The sequence below is a fragment of the Haliotis cracherodii genome, unplaced genomic scaffold (assembly GCF_022045235.1).
Source record: "Haliotis cracherodii isolate W230 unplaced genomic scaffold, xgHalCrac1.p SCAF_13, whole genome shotgun sequence".
Taxonomy (NCBI): domain Eukaryota; kingdom Metazoa; phylum Mollusca; class Gastropoda; order Lepetellida; family Haliotidae; genus Haliotis; species Haliotis cracherodii.
The window spans coordinates 2643722-2671296 of NW_027266268.1; the positions used below are offsets into that span (position 1 = coordinate 2643722).

The 27575-nt window shown below is 43.5% G+C and overlaps 1 protein-coding gene across 33 annotated transcripts in view; it reads left to right on the forward strand.

Moving 5' to 3' along the window:
- The window catches only part of LOC139459502 (voltage-dependent calcium channel type A subunit alpha-1-like), a 415048-nt gene that overhangs the window by 204588 nt on the left and 182885 nt on the right, over window positions 1-27575 (forward strand). For all 33 annotated transcript variants that reach the window (XM_071240977.1, XM_071240991.1, XM_071240992.1 and 30 more), the window contains one exon: window positions 13205-13451. In XM_071240977.1, coding sequence (XP_071097078.1) covers window positions 13237-13451 — 215 coding nt within the window. In that variant the 5' untranslated portion in view covers window positions 13205-13236. The remainder of the gene's footprint in view (window positions 1-13204; window positions 13452-27575) is intronic.

Consider the following 27575-nt stretch of genomic DNA (forward strand, 5'->3'; position numbering starts at 1 on the left):
TGATAGCCTTAGCACTACGATAATTTTGTGGGACGAACGCCTGAATTCTAAAGTTGGACCATTGTATGATATTAAAATTCATACGTTTCAACTTTTGACGTGTTTGAAGTATTATTCTGTTAAACTCAATTGGATTATCCGTGGATCGTGTAGGTGTCAGCCTATTTACACTCAACAGTATAATTCTAAAAACATTATATATGACAAGTAATAAATAAAATACTAAACTCGGCTCGTGTAAAACCAATTTTATGAAACTCGTGAATAGTTGTGGTATCTGACTCGCTTTCGCTCGTCAGATAACAGAACTATTCACTCGTTTCATAGGATTGGTATTACACGGGAGCTCGTTTAGTAATCTCCCGGATTTATACATACATGATATAGCTCTGTCTCCCTGATATATACATACATGAAATAGCCATGTCTCCCTGATATATACATACATGATATAGCCCTGTCTCCCTGATATATATGTACATGATATAGCCCTGTCTCCCTGATATATACATACATGATATCATGGATCGTCGTTCATAATATTAATCACCGGTTTGTCCAGACTCAACAAGCCGTCATATTTCTGGCTAATACTGATGAGAACGGCGTTAAACAACGAACGAGCTGATGTGTCAACAGGCGTCCTTCATCCCATGACATAGGGCGCTCAGTTGACGCCACAGTTCAGCCCCATCAACACGATGAACACAACATAATCGATATGTGTATACCAATACACTTACATTCTTTTGTCTTTGCAAATAGTTAAATTTAACATACACTTACATACATCCCCTTATAAGCTGTTGGTTTCATAGGTTATAATAAAGGTTTGTTTGTGAAGATGTTCCCCGGCCTGTCTCTGATGAAGGACTGGATACCCTGGTCAATGGGATAGATAAGCACAGATGGTGAAGGTCACTGCAGATTGCTTGCACTGAATCACACGGAGACACCATACTTGATTTGTTAATTCCCACTTCTTTTCGACGTAAAAAAACAAAGGCATCGTGTAAGCGAAATTCAAAATTTTGTGCTATAGACAATAGCGTGAAGCAAAGACACGCCGTGATCCTCTCATCTTATTGACACTTTAAACGCATTAAAAGTCCAGGTTGCTCCGTGTCGGGATATATAAATTATGAGGAAATATTATTGCTCTGTATGAAGATGAATAAGCGTACTATCCAAATCTCGAGGGACCGTTGCACCCACAATGCTGAGTGATAGACATGATAAAAACAAATTCAAAACTAGTCGATGATCTCGCGTTGTGATGTAGAAAGTAGACTCGCCAAACTTGCATGTTTTTGCTTGGTGTTTGCCGATAGGGCCAACATTCCACCGCACTGTCCAGGTGAAGCACGGCTTAGTCCAGATCAGAGAGGGAGCAAGTACAATGCCGCCAGTCGTCATGGATGTACATGAACTGTTTCTGCCAGTAACGGGAGATATACACGTCAGGGGCTGTTAGATAGTATTGGAAGTGTCGGTTGGTTAATTCCACGGCCCTGCATCTGTATTAAGCATTACGGGAGGTCGGTGTTGTTGTCTTTCATTGCCAGTGATGGATAACATCTTCACGGAGACTATAGCTGCAAATGTTTCATGTCATATATGATCTGTTGCGGTGTCGGGAATCTGTAAATCAGAAGGCTTTCTTGTCGGGAAGAAACGAAAACGTTTTTTGTTCGAATGGAATTATGAAACACAAGTGGATTTTATGAGCTAATATAATGCACGGATACCCTGGGAACGGTGCGCCGTCGACGAACATGAGGTTTGAGTCCAATACGAAATTGGATAAATTCATGTGAAATGTTCGAGTGTTAATGGCGGTGAAATTGATCCGGCTGCGAAGTGTACACAAATACAGGAAGTTTCTTTTACCAAGAAGGAATTCGCTGAGAACAATTCATCCATTTCGTGTGTGAGTGTGAAAGCCTTCGCACACAACGCAAGAATATGTGATTTTTTCCTGTGCAATTGGACAATGGTTGTCATGGCACGAGCGACCAATTGGCTCCCGATTACAAAAACAATATAAGTTACCCGAATTGTGGAGATGTAGAGGGGAGATACAATACAGACAATTGTCCAATATTAAATCGTGTGCTGGCACTATTGTTGAAGGGCTGACACTGGAGGGTACTTGTGGGAGCGGTATGGAGCACTACCCCCATAAAGGCTCGCGGCAAGGCGGCGGCAAGTGGGGGAGAGGCGGTGCAGAAGTTATGCCAAATGATTTTGTCAATAGCGGCAAGAAGTCAGACCAATTTACCCGTGATCAATCTGCAACGACAGATCGTCTACACTACACGTGGGATGCACCAAGCATGCCGGGCGTGGAAACATGGGCCAGCAAAGGGGCCCGCCCGAAGACCAAACACGTAGATTGCAGTGGCAACGACAGAAAGAAACAGACATTCGTACAGGATACAGGTGTAATGGCAGACCCGAGGGACCTTCATGAACGTGGAACATTTCTAGAGATTGACGATACACGTCAAGTTGTTCCCGTGGAGCCAGAAATCACTGATGCTAATACAGTCCATTCCAGTGACAGGAACGCAGGTGGGCAAAGAAGTGACGACATAGATAAGTGTTTTGAGACAGGGCGTGAACTTGGTGATGGCAGCCTTGCCCTTGATGAGGATGTAGGGGCGATAACTCAAGATGATACATCTGTGATTGTGGAAGATTTGGACTCCCCCGTCGTAAGAAAGAGGTTTCCTAGGGAACGTTATGTGTCGTTTTGGGATGTGTTTGCGAGACAGCACTGGCGGAACACGCAGTATCAGCTGACGAGCATGGTGGGTCGGTCTGCGTGGAGAAGGTGCAAGAAACGCGAGGCAGACCCGTTTGATGAAACTACGTGGAAAATAAACAAGAACGACAGTAAAGAGGAACGAATGAGAAAATACAAGTATTTTGGTATGTAGAATGTCCTTGGTCTAACTACATCCACCACTAACTGGAGTAACATATGTTACTGAGCCTGGCATTGTCATACAACTAGCGGGGGTATATTCACTTGCAGGCAGTGATACAGCCAACGGTATTATGGCTGGTATATTCATCAGTACAGGCAGTGGAACAGCCGCTGGTATATTCACTAGCACAGGGAGTGATACAGCCACTGGTATATTCACTAACACAGGAAGTGATACTGCCGCTGGTATATTCACTAGCAGAGGAAGTGATACAGCTGCTGGTATATTCACTAACACAAGAAGTGATACAACCGCTGGTATATTCACTAGCACAGGAAGTGATACAGCCGCTGGTTTATTCACTAGCACAGGGAGTGATACAGCCACTGGTATATTCACTAACACAGGAAGTGATACTGCCGCTGGTATATTCACTAGCAGAGGAAGTGATACAGCCGCTGGTATATTCACTAACACAAGAAGTGATACAACCGCTGGTATATTCACTAACACAAGAAGTGATACAACCGCTGGTATATTCACTAGCACAGGAAGTGATACAGCTGCTGGTATATTCACTAACACAAGAAGTGATACAACCGCTGGTATATTCACTAGCACAGGAAGTGATACAGCCGCTGGTATATTCACTAACACAAGAAGTGATACAACCGCTGGTATATTCACTAACACTGGAAGTGATACAGCCGCTGGTATATTCACTAACACAAGAAGTGATACAGCCGCTGGTATATTCACTAACACAAGAAGTGATACAACCGCTGGTATATTCACTAACACAAGAAGTGATACAACCGCTGGTATATTCACTAGCAATGGAAGTGATACAGCCGCTGGTTTATTCACTAACACTGGAAGTGATTCAACCGCTGGTATATTCACTAGCACAGGAAGTGATACAGCCGCTGGTTAATTCACTGGCACAGGAAGTGATACAGCCGCTGGTATATTCACTAGCACAGGAAGTGATACAGCCGCTGGTATATTCACTAGCACAGGAAGTGATACAGCCGCTGGTATATTCACTAGCACAAAAAGTGATACAGCCGCTGGTATATTCACTTGCACAGGAAGTGATACAGCCGCTGGTATATTCACTAGCACAGGGAGTGATACAGCCGCTGGTATATTCACTAACACAGGAAGTGATACAGCCGCTGGTATATTCACTAGCAGAGGAAGTGATACAGCCGCTGGTATATTCACTAACACAAGAAGTGATACAACCGCTGGTATATTCACTAGCACAGGAAGTGATACAGCCGCTGGTATATTCACTAGCACAGGAAGTGATACAGCCGCTGGTATATTCACTAACACAGGAAGTGATACAGCCGCTGGTATATTCACTAGCACTGGAAGTGATACAGCCACTGGTATATTCACTAGCACAGGAAGTGATACAGCCGCTGGTTTATTCACTAGCACAGGAAGTGATACAGCCGCTGGTATATTCACTAGCACAGGAAGTGATACAGCCGCTGGTATATTCACTAGCACAGGAAGTGATACAGCCGCTGGTATATTCACTAGCAGAGGAAGTGATACAGCCGCTGGTATATTCACTAACACAAGAAGTGATACAGCCGCTGGTATATTCACTAGCACAGGAAGTGATACAGCCACTGGTATATTCACTAGCACAGGAAGTGATACAGCCGCTTGTATATTCACTTGCACAGGAAATGATTCAGCTGCTGGTATATTCACTAGCACTGGAAGTGATACAGCCGCTGGTTTATTCACTAGCACAGAGCAGAGTATAACCAATACCTTACAACCAATGGTAGAGCATTGTGTACAATCAATAGCAGAGCATGTTGTACAATCAATGGTAGAGCCTGCTGTACTATCAATGGTAGAGCCTGTTGTACAATCAATGGTAGAGGATGTTTTACAATCAATGGTAGAGCCCTGTTGTACAATCAATGGTAGAGCCTGTTGTACAATCAATGGTAGAGCCTGTTGTACAATTAATGGTAGAGCCTGCTGTACAATCAATGGTAGAGCCTACTGCACAATCAATGGTAGAGCCTGTTGTACAATAAATGGAACCCTGCTTATTCGGAATACAGTAGGCATCAGGGACACCTGCAATTGAGTTGGATAATGTTCCTGTATTGGTGCACACCTTCTATTGATAGATGGATAGATCTTCTTTATTTCCTCCATTTCATGGGTACACGGTATACAGTAGTAAGACAACGTATATGAGATAAACGTGTGTATATGTATATACACACACATGTTGAAACAATTGATAGGCTGGAGGATGTACACGGTACTGCATCCTTCCATCCAGGCCTGATCAATGAGACAATACATAGATGTTGTCAGCACAATATATCCAGTCTCACGACAGCTGCCAATTAACTAACTATACGTATTGGTAGCTGACAATTACATCTATAGTGAATTGCCTCTTGCTGTGCACAGACCCGTCACGTGATGGATAGTGAACATAGCGCGAGGAGCTGACCATGGTACCATGATAATCATCATCCTGATGTTGATGGTGCTGACGGGAATTATTGTGTTATTCGGAATCATATGTGTTTACACTAAGGCTGCTGCTGGTGATGATGTCGTGGAGATGGCGATTCTTACAATGCTAAGAGTGTATGCTTACTTAGCTTCATCAGGTTAATTTTTGAAGGTGATGAAGAAGTAAGCATATACTCCGAAACGCTCTGTTCCTCATAACAAAGAAGTTTACATCCAAAAACTCTCTTCCTTATGTGTATCACTTCTGATTGTGGTTGTTATGATGACGTCTGTGCTGCTGTTGCAGCTGTGGCAATGGTTATGCTGTTGGTGATAATACCATTTATAATGATAATGTTTCTAAAACAATAACAAGCAATAACAACAATATCAATAACTGACATAGCATCGATAATTACGACGGCCATTGTGATAATGAAGTTATGTGACGATGATAATAACGACGACCATTGTGATAATGAAGTTACGTGATGATGATAATAACGACGGACATTATGATAATGAAGTTACGTCATGATGATAATAACGACAGCCATAATGATAATGAAGTTACGTGATGATGATAATAACGACAGCCATAATGATAATGAAGTTACGTGATGATGATAATAACGACGGCCATAATGATAATGAAGTTACGTGATGATGATAATAACGACAGCCATAATGATAATGAAGTTACGTGATGATGATAATAACGACAGCCATAATGATAATGAAGTTACGTGATGATGATAATAACGACAGCCATAATGGTAATGAAGTTACGTGATGATGATAATAACGACGGCCATAATGATAATGAAGTTACGTGATGATGATAATAACGACGGACATTATGATAATGAAGTTACGTGATGATGATAATAACGACGGCCATAATGATAATGAAGTTACGTGATGATGATAATAACGACGGCCATAATGATAATGAAGTTACGTGATGATGATAATAACGACGGGCATTATGATAATGAAGTTACGTCATGATGATAATAACGACAGCCATAATGATAATGAACTTACGTGATGATGATAATAACGACGGCCATAATGATAATGAAGTTATGTGATGATGATAATAACGACAGCCATAATGATAATGAAGTTACGTGATGATGATAATAACGACAGCCATAATGATAATGAAGTTACGTGATGATGATAATAACGACGGCCATAATGATAATGAAGTTACGTGATGATGATAATAACGACAGCCATAATGATAATGAAGTTACGTGATGATGATAATAACGACAGCCATAATGGTAATGAAGTTACGTGATGATGATAATAACGACGGCCATAATGATAATGAAGTTACGTGATGATGATAATAACGACGGACATTATGATAATGAAGTTACGTGATGATGATAATAACGACGGCCATAATGATAATGAAGTTACGTGATGATGATAATAACGACGGCCATAATGATAATGAAGTTACGTGATGATGATAATAACGACGGGCATTATGATAATGAAGTTACGTCATGATGATAATAACGACAGCCATAATGATAATGAACTTACGTGATGATGATAATAACGACGGCCATAATGATAATGAAGTTATGTGATGATGATAATAACGACAGCCATAATGATAATGAAGTTACGTGATGATGATAATAACGACAGCCATAATGATAATGAAGTTACGTGATGATGATAATAACGACGGCCATAATGATAATGAAGTTACGTGATGATGATAATAACGACAGCCATAATGATAATGAAGTTACGTGATGATGATAATAACGACGGCCATTATGATAATGAAGTTACGTGATGATGATAATAACGACGGTTATTGTGATGATGATGATGACGACGGCTATGGTGGTGATGAAGTTACGTGATGATGATGATGATGATGATGATGATGATGATGATAACAATGGCTCTTGTGTTGTGAGGTTGGCCATGATAATAACGACAGCTATTGGGATGATGATGATGATGATGATGATGATGATGATCATGGCTCTTTTGTTTTGAGGTTGTCCATGATAACAACGATGCCTCTTTGGATAATGACGATGACGATGTCAACGTAGCCTACACTCGTTCAGTTTTCGAAGAGACATATTTATTCAGCGCTAAATAATCGTGAAATTATTTCATACAAATCTAATCAATACCACACCTCTGTGTGTGTATGCGTTGTGTTGTCGGTTCCAGTCTCGATCGATGCATCACATCGATACGGGCAGTTTTACCTGCAACATGAACAAACACCGTTAGTTCAATAAATGTGATCACTCTACTGCTTCAACACGGCGTGCGTCAACAGAAATCATTACTGCTCATTTCATTTTCAAGTTTTGTTCAAACAAAATATCAATAAAGTACAACTCCTTTAGCGGCACTGGACAAAACATATTACAACAGGCATTTGGCATAAAGGTGCATTGGCTTGTGGAGACGAGTGCACGTGATTTACATGCCTGAACAGGCAAGCGAGGAAATCAGCGTGGTGTCACTCTCAGTTATTGTATGGCCGCCAGTATGTGTAGGAAGTCATCCCACTCTGTGAGGCGTATTGATCAGTCATGTACCACATCTTATATAACATACACAACTAACCCTCAGAAGCAGCAGAACAGGTCGCTCTCTATATATACGCTGGTCTCGCACAGCCGAATGTCAGTATTTAATGCTGCACAAGCGCCAATATGATCTCTATAAAAAGGTTGTATAGAAGGAAGCGTCGAGCTAAAGGTAACTGGTTTTATAGAAAAAGTCGATGAACTCCAAGGTCTGTCGCGTGTACATAACCAGGTACATTTCTACCAGCACCAGGACCTACATGAAAATATTTGTCCTTGAGCTTTATAACAAGCGTGGCTGTATGACCAGTTGGGCTTTATAACCAGCGTGGCAATATGACCATTTGGGTTTTAAAATGAGCGTGGCAGTATGACCTGTTAGGTTTTATAACCGGCGTGGCAGTATGACCAGTTGGGTTTTAAAACCAGCGTGGCAGTATGACCAGTTAGGCTTTAGAACCAGCGTGGCAGTATGACAAGTTGGGCTTTATAACCAACGTGGCAGTATGACCAGTTGGGTTTTATAACCAGCGTGGCAGTATGACCAGTTGGGCTTTATAACCAGCGTGGCAGTATGACTAGTTGGGCTTTATGTCCAGCGTGGCAGTATGACCAGTTAGGTTTTATAACCAGCGTGGCAATATGACCAGTTGGGCTTTATAACCAGCGTGGCAGTATGACCAGTTGGGTTTTATAACCAACGTGGCAGTATGACCAGATGGGCTTTAAAACCAGCGTGGCAGTATAACCTGTTTGGTATAATCAATTTGATATCATAATTGGCAGTATTTCTTGTTTGGCATTATATACAGTTTGACATCATAACTTTTGTTAAGAGTTACAATCAATTAGACACCATAAGTAGTTGGACATTATGAATGAATGAATGAATGAATGAATGAATGAATGCATGAATGAATGGCCTTATAACTAGTTACAACATGTTTCAACTCAACATCTCCTGTATTGAAACATTACAGATTGAAAAATATATATATACATCCTGTTTTGAACCATAACCAATTGAAAAATATATAACATGCTTGTTAGTTTAGACGTTTTGCCAAAACAACCTGTTTGGCAATATTTTATAACAGTATGACATTCTGACCAGTTTCACAACCGTTTAGCATTATAACCCAGATATCAATATAACCAGTTTATCAATATAACCTGTTTATCATAATTATTCGTATAACCCAACCTGCGTGGGGTGGTATGACCTTATACAATGACCAGGTGACGTCAGTTATTTCGATAGTCTCCTCTCAAGTGTATCTTCTATCACCAACTCCTTCCCTGTCTGCACACGCTTCTTAATCTGACAACAGGAGGTTCATTTGATAACATGCAGTTGTTCATTACAGCCAGAGCACTAATTCAGGAGTGGTACTAGATTCAAGAAACAAGCACGTTGGGTTGGGTAGATTGGACGTAGTTCATTCCACGTATATACAAACGATAAAAATATATATCAGACACCAAAAGTTAAAACTGTTTTGAACCTGTCGTTTCAATGCTTTGAGAAGAACCTTGGCCTGTCATGGCAGAAAGAGTTATTCCCCTTGTATCACAACCCGCTCTGTCTATCACATGAAACGTTTCCTCTCAGCGACACCTAAAAATAGGCGTACACAAAGAGGTATGTAGATTCATGACCGACAAGCAGTCAAATAATGTCATTAAGTGCGAATGATGCCTGAATAAACGTACACTGGACTGATGGAATGTCAAGTGGTATAATTAAGTTACTAATTATTTGCAGCTTCGTTAAAATGGTTAATATGTCCGAAAGAGGCGGATGCGTGACAGGAGAGTCGCTTCGTGAGGTACGTTTACAAAGAATCATGGTTCTAAAACACACTGACAAATAGTTACGTAATCTACAAGCGTATAATTAATCAATAAATTGAAATGTTAATCGCTGTTGCGCAGGTGTTATTATACATATGAACACTAAAAGCTTCGTCAAATTGCTTGAAATTGGATCGTCTGTCGACACCAGTCTCTTTCTTGATTTATTGCCTGTGTAGCCGTTTATGGGATAGAAGATCACATATGTCCTCGAGCTTTTAGACTAATGACAGGAAACAACTGGTTCAACCATTCCTCGCTGTGATATATATATGGTTCGCTGACTTGGCATGTCATCGTATCCCAATTGCATAGATCGATGCTCATGATGTCAATCACTGGATTGTCTGGTCCAGACTCGATTATTTACGACGGCGTTAAATTACAAACAAACAACATATAAACTTTGAAATCTGATCATGCCGTCATTCTCATGTGGTGAGGTGAAGTGCATTGCGGTTTAAATGTCGCGTTCAATATTATGCTCTTAGATAGCGACGTGCACGTGTGTGTGGGTTGCTGCGCGTACAAGTCCGGACTAATGCCAGTTTCATAGTGCCAGCCCACTGAGATACCATGCCGCAGTTTAACATGAATAGTGCACACAGACACAGTATATTGACTCCGAACTGACCAAAAGCCCATCTTTTAACGTCTTTTGGTCGAACGCAGCTGGGGATCGCACCGCTCTCCGGACGGACACTCTACCACTTTACCACGGCGTTTGTACCCTTCTCATGTATAACCGCCAGAGATATACAGAAACACTCAATGGGAAATGTGTATACTCTTTGTTTATAACAAGTCTTGTTTCTATGGAAACGTTGGTTATTGAACTGTTAAAGAATTTAGATTGTCGAGCGTATGTGTCCGATGTACTTGGGGTGGGGTTGGGGTTAGGGTTGGGGTTGGGGTTGGGGGTCAGGGAGTGGGGGTAGGACTAGAACCCAACCCTTTTTGTTTTTTGGGGGTAGGGGTGGTTAAATTAGTAATTGTCAGAGAATAAATTCCATGCCATAATGTGTAGCGTGCAGTGACAGACCCTCCTTGGAGTGGTCTGTCTCAACAACACCTCACCGCTTCTGGAGTAGAATCACTACTGTATACTGCTAACGGTAAAACATTTCGCAGATGAATCTAAAAGTTCATTTATCAATAAAAATAACGACAGTCAAATATCGTTACAGCAAAACAGTTTTGACCCTTTTGAAATAGTCAATTATGCATTATATGTGGCTAAATAATTGAGCGAAGCTCTGCTCACCGTGTGTGGGTGGCGCAAGTATGCTGGGAGACTAAGGCAGGCTACATATTGTAGGGGCAGTTATATACAGGGTAAGTAGTTACAGTTGGCGATAGGTTTGGCTCAGAGACATTTTAAAAGTGTATTAACAGAACATAACGGATGATTGATGCACTAATCTTTTTTTGATTTCCTGTATGTGTTTGTGCCGCATATTATTCACATTTCAGTTTGTTTTCAATCGTGTCTTGGTAGTTACGCTGAACGAGGTTCCACGAGAATCTCATTGTATTACTCCACTGTACCATTATAACTTGCTTAATCTGATTGTGTTTGGGCTTGACCTCTTTTATGCGGACCTCTGTATTTACTAGATCCTGATAAGCGAGTGTTACAAATGACATGACCCCGCCGAGGCGCTGTGGCGCTGTGGCCTCATGAATCTTGACACGTTATCCTGGTAGTAACTGTTGTCGTTAAATGACTGTATCGTCTTTGTTTGGTATAATCTCCTGACACCATTGGAAGACTGAGCGTCTGTGTGGTGTAGTGGACACAGCTTCTGTCGCCGATCACCTGACCGCATCGTACCAACAGACGCTAAAACATGGTACTCTGTCTGGCGCCCGGCATTCAGGGGTTAAAACAAGAACTGACCGACTCGGAGTCAGTACACTGTGTAGTGTGGTGTCCATGTTTAAATGAAACATGGTATCTTAGTCGGCTCGCTCTATAAAACAGACATTAATCCTGAATAGTACAAGCCGCCACACACAGACACACGCACACACGGGACCACTGTTGTATTTAGATGTTTTGTGGCATTTTACTGTAGGGAACACAAGTAAATATCCCATGCAAGGAGAGGGTTCTTCAGTATTCAAAGCACTGTTGTTTATCATGTAGGTCCGGGCGGGCTGCGTCAGATCAGCCGTACTGTGGTGTCAGACATTACTGTGTAACTTAGTATTACAATGTTTTAATGTGCGTGAGTTAAATACGAGGAACAAAAGCAGAGAGTTCAAAACACAAATTCGAACCCGAAAATAGTTTCCTGGTATGAAGTTTGAAGATGAAAGAAGTGTTTTCTCACATTGGAGTTATTTCCCTTTGAATATTGTAAAGCCGTGTTCGCAACAAGCGGGATCAGGTTGAGAAGCAGGGCATTGGTCGTTGATGTAAAATCTCTGAATAAGTGACCTAGCTCAATCATTAATAGAGTGTATGCCCTCGTACAATAAACACAATGGTTAAACCCATTAAAGAAAGGTATGGTTGAATGTCGCAAACGCATATGTTCAATGGCGTTACAGTGAGTGAGTTGGGTTAAACGCCGCTTTTAACAGTATTCCAGTTATATCGCGGCGTGTCAGCTTAATGTGGGAAGGAAGCTCGAAGTGATGCAGGTCTCAGACGTTTACCACTTCGGTGAAACCCACGAGCACGGGTATGGTGCTGACAAACCTTGAAACATAATTGGGGCGAACTGGGATTCGAATCCACAGTCATAGCGATACAGCGAATCGCGGCGCCTTAGACGACTGTGCCACCTGTGCCCCCTAATGGCGTTATTTGGGCCACTGAGTCGAGTGGGGACTCCAAGTATAATCTTTTTGCAGTTTGAAGTTCCGCCTGGTATTTTAAAAAATAAACTCATAAAGTTGGGGTATCGAGAACTACGTGGTAAAGGACATGTCTTTCCGAGTGACGAAGAGGTCACAATGCAAGTCTACAACGTGCCGTGTGGAGCAATGTAGTTGCGCACTATGGTGAAGCATACGCTACTGTACTGACCCTGGACTGATGATAGAACTGTTTTTTAGTTCATATTTTATTTTCAAATAAATTACCTCATTGATGGATGTTTCGTGATTTGAACATATGCGTATTGGCTCGGTCGGCTCTTCCACGTGGTGTCGCACATACACATCACCAACTTCCACAACTATACGCCACGACTCCCTGACGTGTGAGCGTTAACGTCACAGACGTTAAGTGCCATTTACCAACTATGAGAACATACATCATGTTCTCGTTTTGTCTGTGTGTGATCGTAACTAACGAAAATGATTTTGTTCTTTCAGCAAGCGGGCGTCTACGTTACAAGGCTCGCAACATGATCGGGGCGACGGGAAGCCGCCATGTATCGCAACGGCGGCGTGCCTCCATCGTGTCTGGGAGCACCCCCTACCCCTCACTATTCGGCCACATGGAGCAACTCTCGGAGGAGCCCGCCCCTAGGGTGGCGAGGCGTAGGGCTGTGGATACCTCAGATTTGCGCACATGCGCACTACTACAGGGGAAGCTGAAAGAGCTTAAGACGTATCCAGAGTGAGTTATCGTTCCTTTTCTGTCACACTGATCAAATGATACCACTACGATTTGACGTTTTCTTCCGCTGCTGTGATCAATATTATCGTATCAGTAATTTAATCTTGAATTGCATGTAGATATTTGTAACAGTTCATAATCACCTGCTTACAATTACCAATCCTTCAGTAGTTAACGAGAATGATTTCCATCTACATTACCTTAACACAAAATGAAAGGATAGGAGCATATGCCAGTATATTCAAAGTTTGATTACCTAGATGGATATGGTATAACTTTGGCTTTATTTACATTTTTGCGACGTTTCAATGCAGATGCCTGATAATGGCGACATAATGTGCTCCCAAACGCCGCACAAATGTAACACAAAAGTAGTTATCCATAGCTTCATATTTACGTACAAATAAGTTATAGAATACTAACCGAGGACTGAGTTTGTATACGGCAGTTGAGTATAATTGTTGTTCAGTGATTGATGTGTCGCTATGTATGTTTACCAGCCGGAGATGTTTATTTCAGTGTAACGGTAAACACAACACAGATGTCATGTGGTGTATTGCACATAGCCCTGGAATGGATTACCAATATCAACTTTACATGTGCCAATATACCATGTGTAACCAATCACCATGGAGGTAGTCCCATTGCCTCATGTTATTGCCCGGCAGTTAGTATCTGGGATCTGTTGCTTCTGTCAGTGTGCTCCCGTTTATTCGAACTCCAAGGTGTCTAAATAGAATTTTCATACTGCCCAACTAATTCATGTTGATGTTCACCAGGTTTGACCTTTGAAATGTCACCTATAAATGTTTACCCTTTGGAGTTGGAGGAAACGCGAGCAAACTGCATATATTTATTGATTACATGTTTTTTTCGACTTTCATTGTATGAATATTTCTGTTCTTACATAATCGTTTTCAAGATAAATACAGATGGACTTCGTAGACGAGGGCTATTCGTTTGAACTAGTGTACACACGCAAAGAGAGTATTTGTATGTATATATGTATGTATGCATCACCATGAAATGTCTTAGCGGTTCACCCGGCATTGATATGAGCATTGTTGCATGTTGGTTCTCAAGTTGAAACGCTAACGTTGACCTAGAAATCCGATTTTCCGATACACTGGGCCAGTACCCAGGATGCAAGTCAGATCGTAGAATGCGTCCAGTTGCCCTCGTCTCGCTTTTAGACCTCGCGAACCCTCTCGAATGAGGAAGTGAATCGAAAACTGTAAAGAAGCTTCTCACAGCGAAGCTCTCTATACCAGGAGAGTAAAGAAGATATCATGCGCTGAGACGGAGCGTGTACTGTAAACAACGAAGGGAGATCACTCTATTTTACGAGCTGCCTTTGGCATGCAACTACGTAAATAAAAACCTAGCTACAACAGCTAAGGACGACATTCTATGAGTGTTAGATTAGCTGCCCCAAACAATTGTGAAAGGACCTAATACAAATTGAATGAAAATCGTCCGGGAACCGAGGTTTCCGGATATCTGAAGTCCGTATAAGCGGGGCACGACTGTAATATATCTACTGCATCACACATTACAGCATCGAGCTGCTCCAGAGGGATGATAATATTTATACTGGTGTAGCACATGTTCAATCTGACACTCACGAATAGGCAGAACCAATGTTGTTCAAGTGTCCGTTCAACAGCAAATGGATAAAAAAGTGTATTATCTTGAATGGTGCGAGCTGACTCGCTGGGACTTGCATAGGCGCCGTGTTACATGACCTGGTTAAAGAGTAATTTGAAGTGTGCACACCCGATAGTTTAGAATTATAAACTGAGGATTCTGATGAACCGTCTGTTTTGGAAAATAAATTATCTCATCAAATCTGAACGAAGGCTATTAACTTTGCTAGTCGGGTATGTGGAGAAATAATTGTTGGTACATACGAGGAGGGGTGTTTGATAAGTTATGAGCCTCTCAAAGAAGGGCTTGACCTAAAGACATTACAATTATTTATTATTCCTGATAGTCCCTACCACACTGATAAATTTTTACCAACTATGGTGGGGGATGTTATCATCCCAGTTTCGTAGATGTTCTTCTCTTGGCAAAAACGTTAACCACAGCTGCTATTACGTCATCGTCGAAGTGGATTCCGGCTGGAGTTTTCTACGTTTTGGGAACAGATGAAAGTCTGACTGAGCCAGATGAGGAGAATAGGTACGAGCAGAAGCCGCTCAACGCCACAAGGCATTTTGGAAAAACGTGTCTGGCATTTTGGAAAAACGTGATGACACCATTGGCGTACCAGAACAATGATGCTATCATCTCTTCAGCTTGTGGGACAGTCTTTCCCTTCTTTGGCTTTGGTGATGTCAAATGTTTGATAGCTGTTTGGACAGTCGTTGCAAGAACCTTTCTTGATCAGCTTCAAACAGAGGTAGATTATCACGAGACACGTTGAGCTTGGTACGTTTTTGGTCAGATGTCAGGAGCTTTCGATTCTCACGATCGGCTACTTGTTATCTTCAATGACAAAGTTCATGTGATAATGGGATGCGCTCTATTCTGGGAAATGCCTACTGAACTTGAATATGACGCTCAGTCATACCCGGTCGGTCATCAACATTTCGTAGATTCTCTGAATCATTTCTGGTGTTGCTGACGTGACACGCATGCTAGGACGGAGTCGTCAACAGGGTTCTCCATGCCAATCTTAAACTCTGCATGCCACATCTTTACAATGGCATAGGAAGGGGCATCACTCACTTGGGTTGGACTCATATCGTCATCGATATTTGGTGTTAAGCCCTTTTTTCTGCAAGGACTAGGGGCACGGGTGACCCAGTCGTCAAGGGCGCCGCGATTCGCAGTGCAGAGTTGCGTTCCTTGGACACTCCAGAAACCTATGATTGTGGAACCGAATCGCGCTTCGCCCCGATTATGTTACAAGGTTTGTCAGCACCATACCCGTACCCGAAGTGGTAAACGTCTGAGACCTGCATCACCTCGGGTTTTCCTCCCACATTAAGCTGACACGCCGCGATATAACTGGAATATTGTTAAAAACGGCGTTAAGCGTACTTGATCACTGCACTTGTTTGTCCGTTATCCGAAGATCACCGACCCCTGCTTATGTTACTGATTTGTCGTTAAAAACAATTTGCTGAATTGACTCAAGTTCTTTGGGGATATACTTCCATTGCATCATGTCACGTCGGGAACAAACCAATCGCTAATGTTACGCAATTGCTTCCATGCTAGGCTCAGAACTTAGCAATCAACATTCGTATATTCTCATTTGAATTTTTCCAACATGGCGAGTTCCTCTGCATGGTGTTAAATATATTGACATTGATAGGTTGTTCGGGCCTAGGCACGTAATGAGTTGAGACTGCAGATCTGTCCGCGCTTCCAAGCTGCTCCGGTTCTGCTGTAATGTTCCAGTATTTTGTGACCGGAGACTCGGAGTCTGCTGCCGCCGATGAGCATGCGCAGAAAATCAATACTCCCTGACAAAACTCGGCATTAATATTTTATCCTTTTTGCAAGAATTGCTGCTTCTGTCCATTGATATCCCCACCCAGCATCTGTACCCGAGCAGCAACTGACTGCACGTGTAGGCTATGTGAAGTGTATGGATGCTGCTGGTAGTGTAGTATCTCGATGTTTCTCGACAGATGTCGTCCGTGAAGATAGGTTGATGAGACTGGTATTTCTGCTGTCGTTTTTGGTGATCCAGCTGTAATGTGATTCAGTTCAGTTCTGTAGCTCGCCTCTCGATGCATAGATCAGGTCGGTGCGCATCATAGACATCACATGTGCAGCAAACCGACATTTTGGATGCTGTCATTAACATGATTGCATATTTTATCTCTTTGAATTGTACGACACTATGTCGCTTACTTTGGCAACCATTTTACCAGGTCTTAACATGGCGAATCCGCCAATCAACATTGATTTTGTGTTTCGTTTATAGATCACACTTTCTAGTTTACACTGCTGATTGCGAATTGCAATGGGATATTCTAATGGTAAATTATGTTGAATTTCCGAACACATGCATATTGACATGGATTCTGATACTGTCCAAGCCAGCTTGCATAACTACAGAGGTTCAACTGTCTGGCGGAGGCTGCATGACGACAGAGGTTCAACTGTCTGTTGTAGCTTGCATAATGACAGAGGTTCAACTGCCTAGTGTAGCTTGCATAATGACAGAGGTTCAACTGCCTAGTGTAGCTTGCATAATGACAGAGGTTCAACTGTTTGTTGTCGCTTGCATAATGACAGAGGTTCAACTGTTTGTTGTAGCTTGCATAATGACAGAGGATCAACTGTCTAGAGTAGCATGCATAACGACAGAGGTTCAACTGCCTAGTGTAGCTTGCATAATGACAGAGGTTCAACTGTCTAGCGTAGCGTGCATAATGACAGAGGTTCAACTGCCTAGTGTAGCTTGCATAATGACAGAGGTTCAACTGCCTAGTGTAGCTTTTATAATGACAGAGGTTCAACTGTCTAGTGCAGCTTGTATAATGACAGAGGTTCAACTGTCTGGCGGAGGCTGCATGACGACAGAGGTTCAACTGTCTGTTGTAGCTTGCATAATGACAGAGGTTCAACTGCCTAGTGTAGCTTGCATAATGACAGAGGTTCAACTGTTTGTTGTAGCTTGCATAATGACAGAGGTTCAACTGTTTGTTGTAGCTTTCATAACGACAGAGGATCAACTGTCTAGAGTAGCATGCATAACGACAGAGGATCAACTGTCTAGAGTAGCATGCATAACGACAGAGGTTCAACTGTCTAGTGTAGCTTGCATAATGACAGAGGTTCAACTGCCTAGTGTAGCTTGCATAATGACAGAGGTTCAACTGCCTAGTGTAGCTTTTATAATGACAGAGGTTCAACTGTCTAGTGCAGCTTGTATAATGACAGAGGTTCAACTGTCTGTTGTAGCTTTTATAATGACAGAGGATCAACTGTCTAGAGTAGCATGCATAACGACAGAGGTTCAACTGCCTAGTGTAGCTTGCATAATGACAGAGGTTCAACTGTCTAGCGTAGCGTGCATAATGACAGAGGTTCAACTGCCTAGCGTAGCTTGCATAATGACAGAGGTTCAACTGCCTAGTGTAGCTTTTATAATGACAGAGGTTCAACTGTCTAGTGCAGCTTGTATAATGACAGAGGTTCAACTGTCTGTTGTAGCTTGCATAATGACAGAGGTTCAACTGCCTAGTGTAGCTTGCATAATGACAGAGGTTCAACTGCCTAGTGTAGCTTGCATAATGACAGAGGTTCAACTGTTTGTTGTAGCTTGCATAATGACAGAGGTTCAACTGTTTGTTGTAGCTTGCATAACGACAGAGGATCAACTGTCTAGAGTAGCATGCATAACGACAGAGGTTCAACTGTCTAGTGTAGCTTGCATAATGACAGAGGTTCAACTGCCTAGTGTAGCTTGCATAATGACAGAGGTTCAACTGCCTAGTGTAGCTTTTATAATGACAGAGGTTCAACTGTCTAGTGCAGCTTGTATAATGACAGAGGTTCAACTGTCTGTTGTAGCTTTTATAATGACAGAGGTTCAACTGTCTAGTGCAGCTTGTATAATGACAGAGGTTCAACTGTCTGTTGTAGCTTTTATAATGACAGAGGTTCAACTGTCTAGTGTAGCTTGCATAATGACAGAGGTTCAACTGTCTGTTGTAGCTTGCATAATGACAGGTTCAACTGTCTAGTGTAGCTTGCATAATGACAGAGGTTCAACTGTCTAGAGTAGCATGCATAATGACAGATGTTCAACTGCCTAATGTAGCTTGCATAATGACAGAGGGTCAACTGCATGGTGTAGCATGCATAATGACAGAGGTTCAACTGCATGGTGTAGCTTGCATAATGACAGAGGTTCAACTGTCTAGTGTAGCTTGTATAATGACAGAGGTTCAACTGTCTGTTGTAGCTTTTATAATGACAGGTTCAACTGTCTAGTGTAGCTTGCATAATGACAGAGGTTCAACTGTCTGTTGTAGCTTGCATAATGACAGGTTCAACTGTCTGTTGTAGCTTGCATAATGACAGAGACTCAACTGTCTAGAGTAGCATGCATAACGACAGAGGTTCAACTGTCTAGTGTAGCATGCATAATGACAGATGTTCAACTGCCTAATGTAGCTTGCATAATGACAGAGGGTCAACTGCATGGTGTAGCATGCATAATGACAGAGGTTCAACTGCATGGTGTAGCTTGCATAATGACAGAGGTTCAACTGTCTAGTGTAGCTTGTATAATGACAGAGGTTCAACTGCCTAATGTAGCTTGCATAATGACAGAGGGTCAACTGTCTGTTGTAGCTTGCATAATGACAGAGGTTCAACTGTCTGGTGTAGCTTGCATAATGATAGAGGTTCAACTGCCTAGTGTAACTTGCATAATGACAGAGGTTCAACTGTCTAGTGTGGCTTGCATAATGACAGAGGTTCAACTGTCTGGTGTAGCTTGCATAATGACAGAGGTTCAACTGCCTAATGTAGCTTGCATAATGACCGAGGTTCCACTGTCTAGTGTAGCTTGCATAATGACAGAGGTTCAACTGTCTAGTGTAGCTTGCATAATGACAGAGGTTCAACTGTCTAGTGTAGCTTGCATAATGACAGAGGATCAACTGCATGGTGTAGCTTGCATAATGACAGAGGTTCAACTGTCTAGTGTAGCTTGCTAATGACAGAGGTTCAACTGCATGGTTTAGTTTGCATAACTACAGAGGTTCAACTGTCTAGTATAGCTGGCATAACGACAGAGGTTCAACTGCCTGTTGCAGCTTGCATAATGACAGAAGTTCAACTGTCTAGTGTAGCTTGCATAATGCCAGAGGTTCAACTGTCTAGTGTAGCTTTCAAAATGACAGAGGTTCAACTGTCTAGTGCAGCTTGCATAATGACAGAGGTTCAACTGTCTGTTGTAGCTTGCATAATGACAGAGGTTCAACTGCATGGTGTAGCTTGCATAATGACAGAGGTTCAACTGCCTAGTGTAGCTTGCATAACTACAGAGGTTCAACTTTCTAGTGTCGCTTGCATAATGACAGAGGTTCAACTGTCTAGTGTAGTTTGCATAATAACAGATGTTCAACTGTCTTTTGTAGCTTGCATAATGGCAGATGTTCAACTGTCTAGTGTAGCTTGCATAATGCCAGAGGTTCAACTGTCTAGTGTAGCTTGGGTAATGACAGAGGTTCAACTGTCTAGTGTAGCTTTCAAAATGACAGAGGTTCAACTGTCTAGTGCAGCTTGGATAATGACAGAGGTTCAACTGTCTAGTGTAGCTTGCATAATGACAGAGGTTCAACTGCATGGTTTAGTTTGCATAACTACAGAGGTTCAACTGCCTAGTGTAGCTTGTATAATGACAGATGTTCAACTGTCTGTTGTAGCTTGTATAATGACAGAGGTTCAACTGCATGGTGTAGCTTGCATAATGATAGAGGTTCAACTGCCTAGTGTTGCTTGCATATTGACAGCGGTTCCACTGTCTAGTGTAGCTTGCATAATGACAGAGGTTCAACTTTCTAGTGTAGCTTGGATAATGACAGAGGTTCAACTGTCTAGTGTAGCATGCATAACGTCAAGGTTCAACTGTCTAGTGTAGCTTGCATAATGACAGAGGTTCCACTGTCTAGTGTAGCTTGCATAACGATAGAGGTTCAACTGTCTGTTGTAGCTTGCATGATGACAGATGTTCAACTTTCTAGTGTAGCTTGCATAATGACAGAGACTCAACTGTCTAGTGTAACTTGGATAATGACAGAGTTTCCACTGTCTGGTGTAGCTTGCGTATCGAAGAGGTTCAACTGTCTAGTGTAGCTTGCGTATCGACAGAGGTTCAACTGTTTGATCTAGCTTGCATAACGACAGAGGTTCAACTGTTTAGTGTAAATTACATTAATCTAGCTGATTTTGCATTATGGATGAGATTCAGTTACATTAATCTAGGTGATCTTCCATTGTGAATGAGATTCAGTTACATGAATCTAGGTGATCTTCCATTGTGAATGAGATTCAGTTACATGAATCTTGCTGATCTTGCATTATGAATGAGATTCAGTTACATGAGTCCAGCTGATCTTGCATAATGAATGAGATTCAGTTACATGAATCCAGCTGATCTTGCATTATGAATGAGATTCAGTTACATGAATCCAGCTGATCTTCCATTGTGAATGAGATTCAGTTACATGAATCCAACTGATCTTGCATTATAAATGAAATTCAGTTACATGCATTTAGGTGATATTGCATTACAAATGAGAGTCAGTTACATGAATCTAGCTGATCTTGCATTATAAATGGGATTCAGTTACACGAATCTAGCTGATCTTGCATTATAAATGGGATTCAGTTACAAGAATCCAGCTGATCTTGCATTATGAATGAGATTCAGTTACATGCATTTAGGTGATATTGCATTATGAATGAGATTCAGTTACACGAATCCAGCTGATCTTGCATTATGAATGAGATTCAGTTACATGCATTTAGGTGATATTGCATTATGAATGAGATTCAGTTACATGAATCTAGCTGATCTTGCATTATAAATGAGATTCAGTTACATGCATTTAGGTGATATTGCATTATAAATGAGATTCAGTTACACGAATCCAGCTGATCTTGCATTATGAATGAGATTCAGTTACATGAATCTATCTGATCTTGCATTATAAAAGGTATTCAGTTATATGGATCCAGCTGATTTTGCATTATGATGAGGATTCTTTGATTTAAATTGCTACCTGATTAATCCGTTCACTCTTAAGTAAAGTATTCATCTCTATCGTTGCGCCTGTAACAAAGCCAACTATGTTGTTCAGCGTTGATTGTGTTGAAAACAACCTTCTTGTTGGCAAATAGTGAGTTGGGGTTAAGTTGGGATTTTCAGACTTTTGTGTGTACCATGGAAGAGGGTATGGGCTGCCGGGCAGAGGCTAGAGAGGAAAGTTTATCGGATAGAGGTTAGATAGTATGACTATCTGACAAAATGTAGGGAGTATGGACTATTGTAGAGATTAGAGAGTATGGATTATTGTAGAGATTAGAGAGTATGGACTATTGTCGAGATTAGAGAGTATGGACTATTGTAGAGATTAGAGAGTATGGTCTATTGTCGAGATAAGAGAGTATGGAATTATCGCACAGGAGTCAAACGTGATGGGCAGTAAAACGGGATGATGACCTTCTGGGACAGAGTTGGGCGATGTGGGTTGAATGACAGGACGTGACAGGGACAGAGGTGGGCAGTATGGGTTGAATGACAGGACGTGGCAGGGGCAGTGGTGGGTAGTGTGGGTTGAATGACATGACGTGACAGGGACAGAGGTGGGCAGTATGGGTTGAATGACAGGACGTCACAGGGACAGAGGTGGGCAGTATGGGTTGAATGACAGGACGTGACAGGGACAGTGGTGGGCAGTATGGGTTGAATGACAGGACGTGACAGGGACAGAGGTGGGCAGTATGGGTTGAGTGACAGGACGTGACAGGGACAGAGGTGGGCAGTGGTGGGCAGTGTGGGTTGAATGACATGACGTGACAGGGACAGAGGTGGGCAGTATTTGTTGAATGACATGACGTGACAGGGACAGAGGTGGGTAGTGTGGGTTGAATGACAGGACGTGACAGGGACAGAGGTGGGCAGTATGGGTTGAATGACAGGACTTGGCAGGGACAGAGGTGGGTAGTATGGGTTGAGTGACATGACGTGACAGGGACAGAGGTAGGCAGTGGTGGGCAGTATGGGTTGAATGACAGGACGTGACAGGGACAGAGGTGGGCAGTGGTGGGCAGTATGGGTTGAATGACATGACGTGGCAGGGACAGAGGTGGGCAGTATGGGTTGAATGACATGACGTGACAGGGACAGTGGTGGGTAGTGTGGGTTGAATGACATGACGTGACAGGGACAGAGGTGGGCAGTATGGGTTGAATGACATGACGTGACAGGGACAGAGGTGGGCAGTATGGGTTGAATGACATGACGTGACAGGGACAGAGGTGGGCAGTATGGGTTGAATGACATGACGTGACAGGGACAGAGGTGGGCAGTATGGGTTGAATGACATGACGTGACAGGGACTGTGGTGGGTAGTGTGGGTTGAATGACAGGACGTGACAGGGACAGAGGTGGGCAGTATGGGTTGAATGACATGACGTGACAGGGACAGTGGTGGGCAGTATGGGTTGAATGACATGACGTGACAGGGACAGAGGTGGGTAGTGTGGGTTGAATGACAGGACGTGACAGGGACAGAGGTGGGCAGTATGGGTTGAATGACAGGACTTGGCAGGGACAGTGGTGGGTAGTGTGGGTTGAATGACAGGTCGTGACAGGGACAGAGGTGGGCAGTATGGGTTGAATGACATGACGTGGCAGGGACAGTGGTGGGTAGTGTGGGTTGAATGACATGACGTGGCAGGGACAGAGGTGGGCAGTATGGGTTGAATGACATGACGTGGCAGGGACAGGGGTGGGTAGTGTGGGTTGAATGACAGGATGTGGCAGGGACAGAGGTGGGCAGTATGGGTTGAATGACATGACGTGGCAGGGACAGTGGTGGGCAGTGGTGGGCAGTATGGGTTGAATGACAGGATGTGGCAGGGACAGTGGTGGGTAGTGTGGGTTGAATGACATGACGTGGCAGGGACAGAGGTGGGCAGTATGGGTTGAATGACATGACGTGGCAGGGACAGTGGTGGGTAGTGTGGGTTGAATGACAGGATGTGGCAGGGACAGTGGTGGGTAGTGTGGGTTGAGTGACAGGACGTGACAGGGACAGAGGTGGGTTGAGTGACAGGACGTTACAGGGACAGTGGTGGGCAGTATGGGTTGAATGACATGACGTGGCAGGGACAGAGGTGGGCAGTGGTGGGCAGTATGGGTTGAATGACAGGACGTGGCAGGGACAGAGGTGGGTAGTATGGGTTGAGTGACATGACGTGACAGGGACAGAGGTGGGCAGTATGGGTTGAATGACAGGACGTGACAGGGACAGAGGTGGGCAGTATGGGTTGAATGACAGGACTTGGCAGGGACAGTGGTGGGTAGTGTGGGTTGAATGACAGGTCGTGACAGGGACAGAGGTGGGCAGTATGGGTTGAATGACATGACGTGGCAGGGACAGTGGTGGGTAGTGTGGGTTGAATGACATGACGTGGCAGGGACAGAGGTGGGCAGTATGGGTTGAATGACATGACGTGGCAGGGACAGTGGTGGGTAGTGTGGGTTGAATGACAGGATGTGGCAGGGACAGAGGTGGGCAGTATGGGTTGAATGACATGACGTGACAGGGACAGAGGTGGGCAGTATGGGTTGAGTGACATGACGTGACAGGGACAGAGGTGGGCAGTATGGGTTGAATGACAGGATGTGGCAGGGACAGAGGTGGGTAGTATGGGTTGAGTGACATGACGTGGCAGGGACAGAGGTGGGCAGTATGGGTTGAATGACATGACGTTACAGGGACAGTGGTGGGCAGTATGGGTTGAATGACATGACGTGGCAGGGACAGAGGTGGGCAGTGGTGGGCAGTATGGGTTGAATGACATGACGTGGCAGGGACAGAGGTGGGTAGTATGGGTTGAGTGACATGACGTGGCAGGGACAGAGGTGGGTAGTATGGGTTGAGTGACATGACGTGACAGGGACAGAGGTGGGCAGTATGGGTTGAGTGACAGGACGTGGCAGGGACAGAGGTGGGCAGTATGGGTTGAGTGACAGGACGTGGCAGGGACAGAGGTGGGTAGTATGGGTTGAGTGACAGGACGTGGCAGGGACAGAGGTGGGCAGTATGGGTTGAGTGACAGGACGTGGCAGGGACAGAGGTGGGTAGTATGGGTTGAGTGACAGGACGTGGCAGGGACAGAGGTGGGCAGTATGGGTTGAGTGACAGGACGTGGCAGGGACAGAGGTGGGTAGTATGGGTTGAGTGACATGACGTGGCAGGGACAGAGGTGGGTAGTATGGGTTGAGTGACATGACGTGACAGGGACAGAGGTGGGCAGTATGGGTTGAATGACAGGACGTGACAGGGACAGAGGTGGGCAGTATGGGTTGAATGACAGGACGTGACAGGGACAGCACGGAATCCTTCCAGCAGGGAGCAGTTGTGATCTGGGGAAATTTATGAGATTAGTCTTGTTGTCAGAGAATGAGTGCGATCTGCTGTGAAATGTCGTTTCTTGGCATTTGAAGGTTCACTTATAGATTGGTGGTGTACCCAATGTGTGCAGTCTGCCTTATCGCCGATGCGACATAACCCTTAATGCTGTGAATAGTTTAATATCAATGGCCTGACATGAAAGGTCACGGGAATTATGTACTTCGTTTAACTCAGCCATTTGTAGATCCTTTAAGACTGCCGGACAGATTTTCTGAGAGGCGAAAGAGGAAGCTATCGTCCTTTGTGAACATATTGATTAAACTCTTGCCTAAAATTCTCGGATTCCAACCATCTGCGGCATTACCCTCAGATCACCTTATGGTGCTATTTACAGCTGTTAAACCAATTTGTGTATATAATATACCGTGTTTCTATCACGTGATGGTCGCCTGAAACATACTTTTGTTGACATTTGGAATGACTTGCAGTCTGGAATGCGACTATGGACGGGAAGCTGATCTGATTGAAAGCTCACATGGTATAACATGTCGTTTTGAAAATTGCTCAGCTTTTACTGTCTTCTTTTTTTCCTAGTTAGGGTTCAAAATGGCGGTTAAGAATGTCAGTTATGGGTTCGATTACCTTCAGGAGTACAATCAGTGCTGCACTTCTGTTAAACGACGTATCACTCACTCACTCCGGAGTCCATCTTCTCTGCCTCACCCTATCAGTCGGACGACAAGGGCGTGCGAGATAGATGGTGAAACAGCTGCACATATGGACTGGGGAATATGGGCGTGGGTGAATGGAGGGAGTGGTAGATGGTTGGTGGAGCCAGCAGAACGACAAAATGGAGTGAGACAGAAGGATGTACTCATATCATAGCAGATTAATGGAAAACGGATGTCAACAATAACCTACCGTAAGAAAAAAACAATCGTTCCACCAACACGAGAAAATACAATATTGTATCGTAAGGTTATAATAAAAAACAGCTCTGACAGCAGCGCTAAAATTGATTGATTGTCACCTACCCAGCTATCGCGAGAGCTTATGAGTTTTCAGTATGTTAAATTTCCACTAAACTGGACGTTATGTTGATACCATGTGACCGGGCCGACAGTTCATTTTCAACTATTACAAACATCGATTAGTTAATGAATGCAGCAAACGGCCAAACGTTAGCTCGATCTTTGTCTACACACTGGTACGGGTGCCGGTTATGTTACCACCTGGCTTCCAGTTGAAATACAACACAATGATGCCCTGTCACACACCACCACGTTACTCTATACAGATACACCCAGCTGACATGCAGCCATACACCACCACGTCACGCCATACAGATACACCCAGCTGACATACAGCCATACACCACCACGTCACGCCATACAGATACACCCAGCTGACATCCAGTCACACACCACCACGTCACGCCATACAGATACACCCAGCTGACATACAGCCATACACCACCACGTCACGCCATACAGATACACCCAGCTGACATACAGCCACACACCACCACGTTACTCTATACAGATACACCCAGCTGACATCCAGTCACACACCACCACGTTACACTATACAGATACACCCAGCTGACATACAGCCACACACCACCACGTCACGCCATACAGATACAGCCAGCTGACATACAGCCACACACCACCACGTTACTCTATACAGATACACCCAGCTGACATACAGACACACACCACCACGTTACACTATACAGATACAGCCAGCTGACATACAGCCATACACCACCACGTTACTCTATACAGATACACCCAGCTGACATCCAGTCACACACCACCACGTCACGCCAAACAGATACACCCAGCTGACATACAGCCACACACCACCACGTCACGCCATACAGATACACCCAGCTGACATACAGCCACACACAACCACGTTACTCTATACAGATACACCCAGCTGACATACAGCCACACACCACCACGTTACTCTATACAGATACACCCAGCTTACA